At 35.9% G+C, this 1,933-nt stretch overlaps 1 protein-coding gene across 1 annotated transcript; it reads right to left on the bottom strand.

Annotated features, from left to right (window-relative positions):
- Positions 1-289: 289 nt before the first annotated feature.
- LOC142302895 (olfactory receptor 10A7-like) lies at positions 290-1,642 on the bottom strand. Its single transcript, XM_075344001.1, has 2 exons — positions 1,607-1,642; positions 290-1,207 (listed from the first exon to the last, which is right to left on the bottom strand). Exons 1-2 carry the CDS (start codon positions 1,640-1,642, stop codon positions 290-292), a joined length of 954 nt encoding a protein of 317 aa, XP_075200116.1.
- Positions 1,643-1,933: the final 291 nt, after the last annotated feature.

Raw genomic sequence — 1,933 nt, 5'->3', positions numbered from 1 at the left:
GAGCGGACGGGTGTGGAAAAGGTGACGCATATGCACGCCTACGTGGCTTACAGCGTCAAACACTACGCCCCTATTCGAGGTCGGAATCATTACATAGCTGCAGTGAGACAGGGTCCCAACGACTAATGAGATCATTATACAGGTCGCTGCATCGTTACTAAAGTCATTGGGAAAATGACTGGGACATCTCACCGACGATCTCACCAACGATTTAACAATGATCCGAAAACTGTGACGTAGTTAACGATCTCGTTAACAATCTCATTATGTGTGACTGAACCTTTATTCTCTAGGAAAGTTTAAGTTTATTAAAAGCTTTTTTAAAGTCTTTGTTCCTCAGAGTGTATATAATGGGATTAAGCATTGGGGTCAGCATTGTATAAATCAGAGATAAGACTTTGCTCAGGGTCAGGGTTTGTCCTTTTTTTGGAAACATATAAACAGTGAATAATGTCCCGTAAAGCATGGAAACAACAATGAGGTGGGAGCTGCAGGTGGAGAAGGCTTTATGTCTTCCGGTGGTGGATGAGATCTTCAGAATTGTGTTGGCAATATAGACATAGGACAGCACAATTATTATAAAAGGGCAAAATACATTTAAAACACCAATGATAAGAGTTTGCTTATGGATTATAGATGTATCAGAGCAGGAGAGCTGCAGAATAGGCTCCAAGTCACAGTAGAAATGGTCAATAACATTTGGGCCACAGTAATAGAGACTATACCTGGATATCATATACGTCAACATCACTGTGATACCAACCAACAAAATGGTAGCTACAGACACTAAGCAAAATAGGTGATTCATGATGGAGTTATATCGGAGGGGGTTACAGATGGCCAGATATCGGTCATAGGACATCACCGACAGTAGAAGACATTCTGAGGACTCGGACATAACAAAGAAAGAAAACTGGAGGATGCAACCGATGAGCGTCACCGAGCTTCCCCCATACAGTACAGTAAGGAGAAGGGTGGGGACAATGTCTGTAGTCAGCAGGATGTCACACAAAGACAGCTGGGTAATGAAGAAGTACATGGGGGACTGGAGGGATTTACTAAGAAGAAATAAAGTAACAATTAGAAAATTCCCTGAAATGTTTGCCCAGTAAATGAGGAAAAGTAATAAGAAGAATGGAATTTGGAAATTTTGAAGGTTTGAAAATCCCAGAACATTAATAAATGTTAGATTACTTGTAATTATAGTCTGGAAGAAAAAAAAATAACATTAGTAATTGAGAAAAATAGTCAAGGAATGGTAACATAGAAATTTGTGAAAAAGTAAAAAATTGGTTTCATTATTTATTTCACAGTAAGATTTTTTTTAAAATATTATCCTTATTTTTAATATTATTTATTTATTTTTCATCATTTTCTCTTTTTACATCAAACAGTGAAAACTAAACCTACTAAGCTCCTTAAATATTTTAGAAGGATTATAGCTTAAGTATTTTCGCTATTTTTTGACTATATATTTTGTCAGTAAAAGAATAAAAATACTGTGTAATAAATATGGATAAAAAAGTAATCTTTTTAGCTTACTAACCAAGTAAAAACAATAAATTGAAAACCTTTTATCCATTAGTAGTCTACAAACCAGACTCACATGAGTGACTTCAAAGTTGTCCATTTGTTCCTCCATTTGACATACTTATTCAGTCTTATAATAGTGGAATAATTGGTTAATAATTTTTTAAATAAAATAATTAAATAAATAATTAATAAACATTAAAGGGAACCTGTCATCAGAAATTTAGCTATAAAGCTAAAAGTTCCCCCCTCTGCAGCTCCTGGGCTGCATTCTAGGAAGCTTCCTATAGTTCTTGTGGCCACTTTTATACCAAAATAAACACTTTGTAAACTTGTACCTTTTCTTATGCAAATTTCGTAAATCTTCCATGGGGGCGGGCTGCCTGGGGTCCGTTGCTGTCAT

The sequence above is a fragment of the Anomaloglossus baeobatrachus genome, chromosome 4 (assembly GCF_048569485.1).
Source record: "Anomaloglossus baeobatrachus isolate aAnoBae1 chromosome 4, aAnoBae1.hap1, whole genome shotgun sequence".
NCBI lineage: Eukaryota > Metazoa > Chordata > Amphibia > Anura > Aromobatidae > Anomaloglossus > Anomaloglossus baeobatrachus.
Note: the sequence above shows the minus strand (reverse complement) of the source record. Positions and strands in the feature narration are given on the sequence as shown.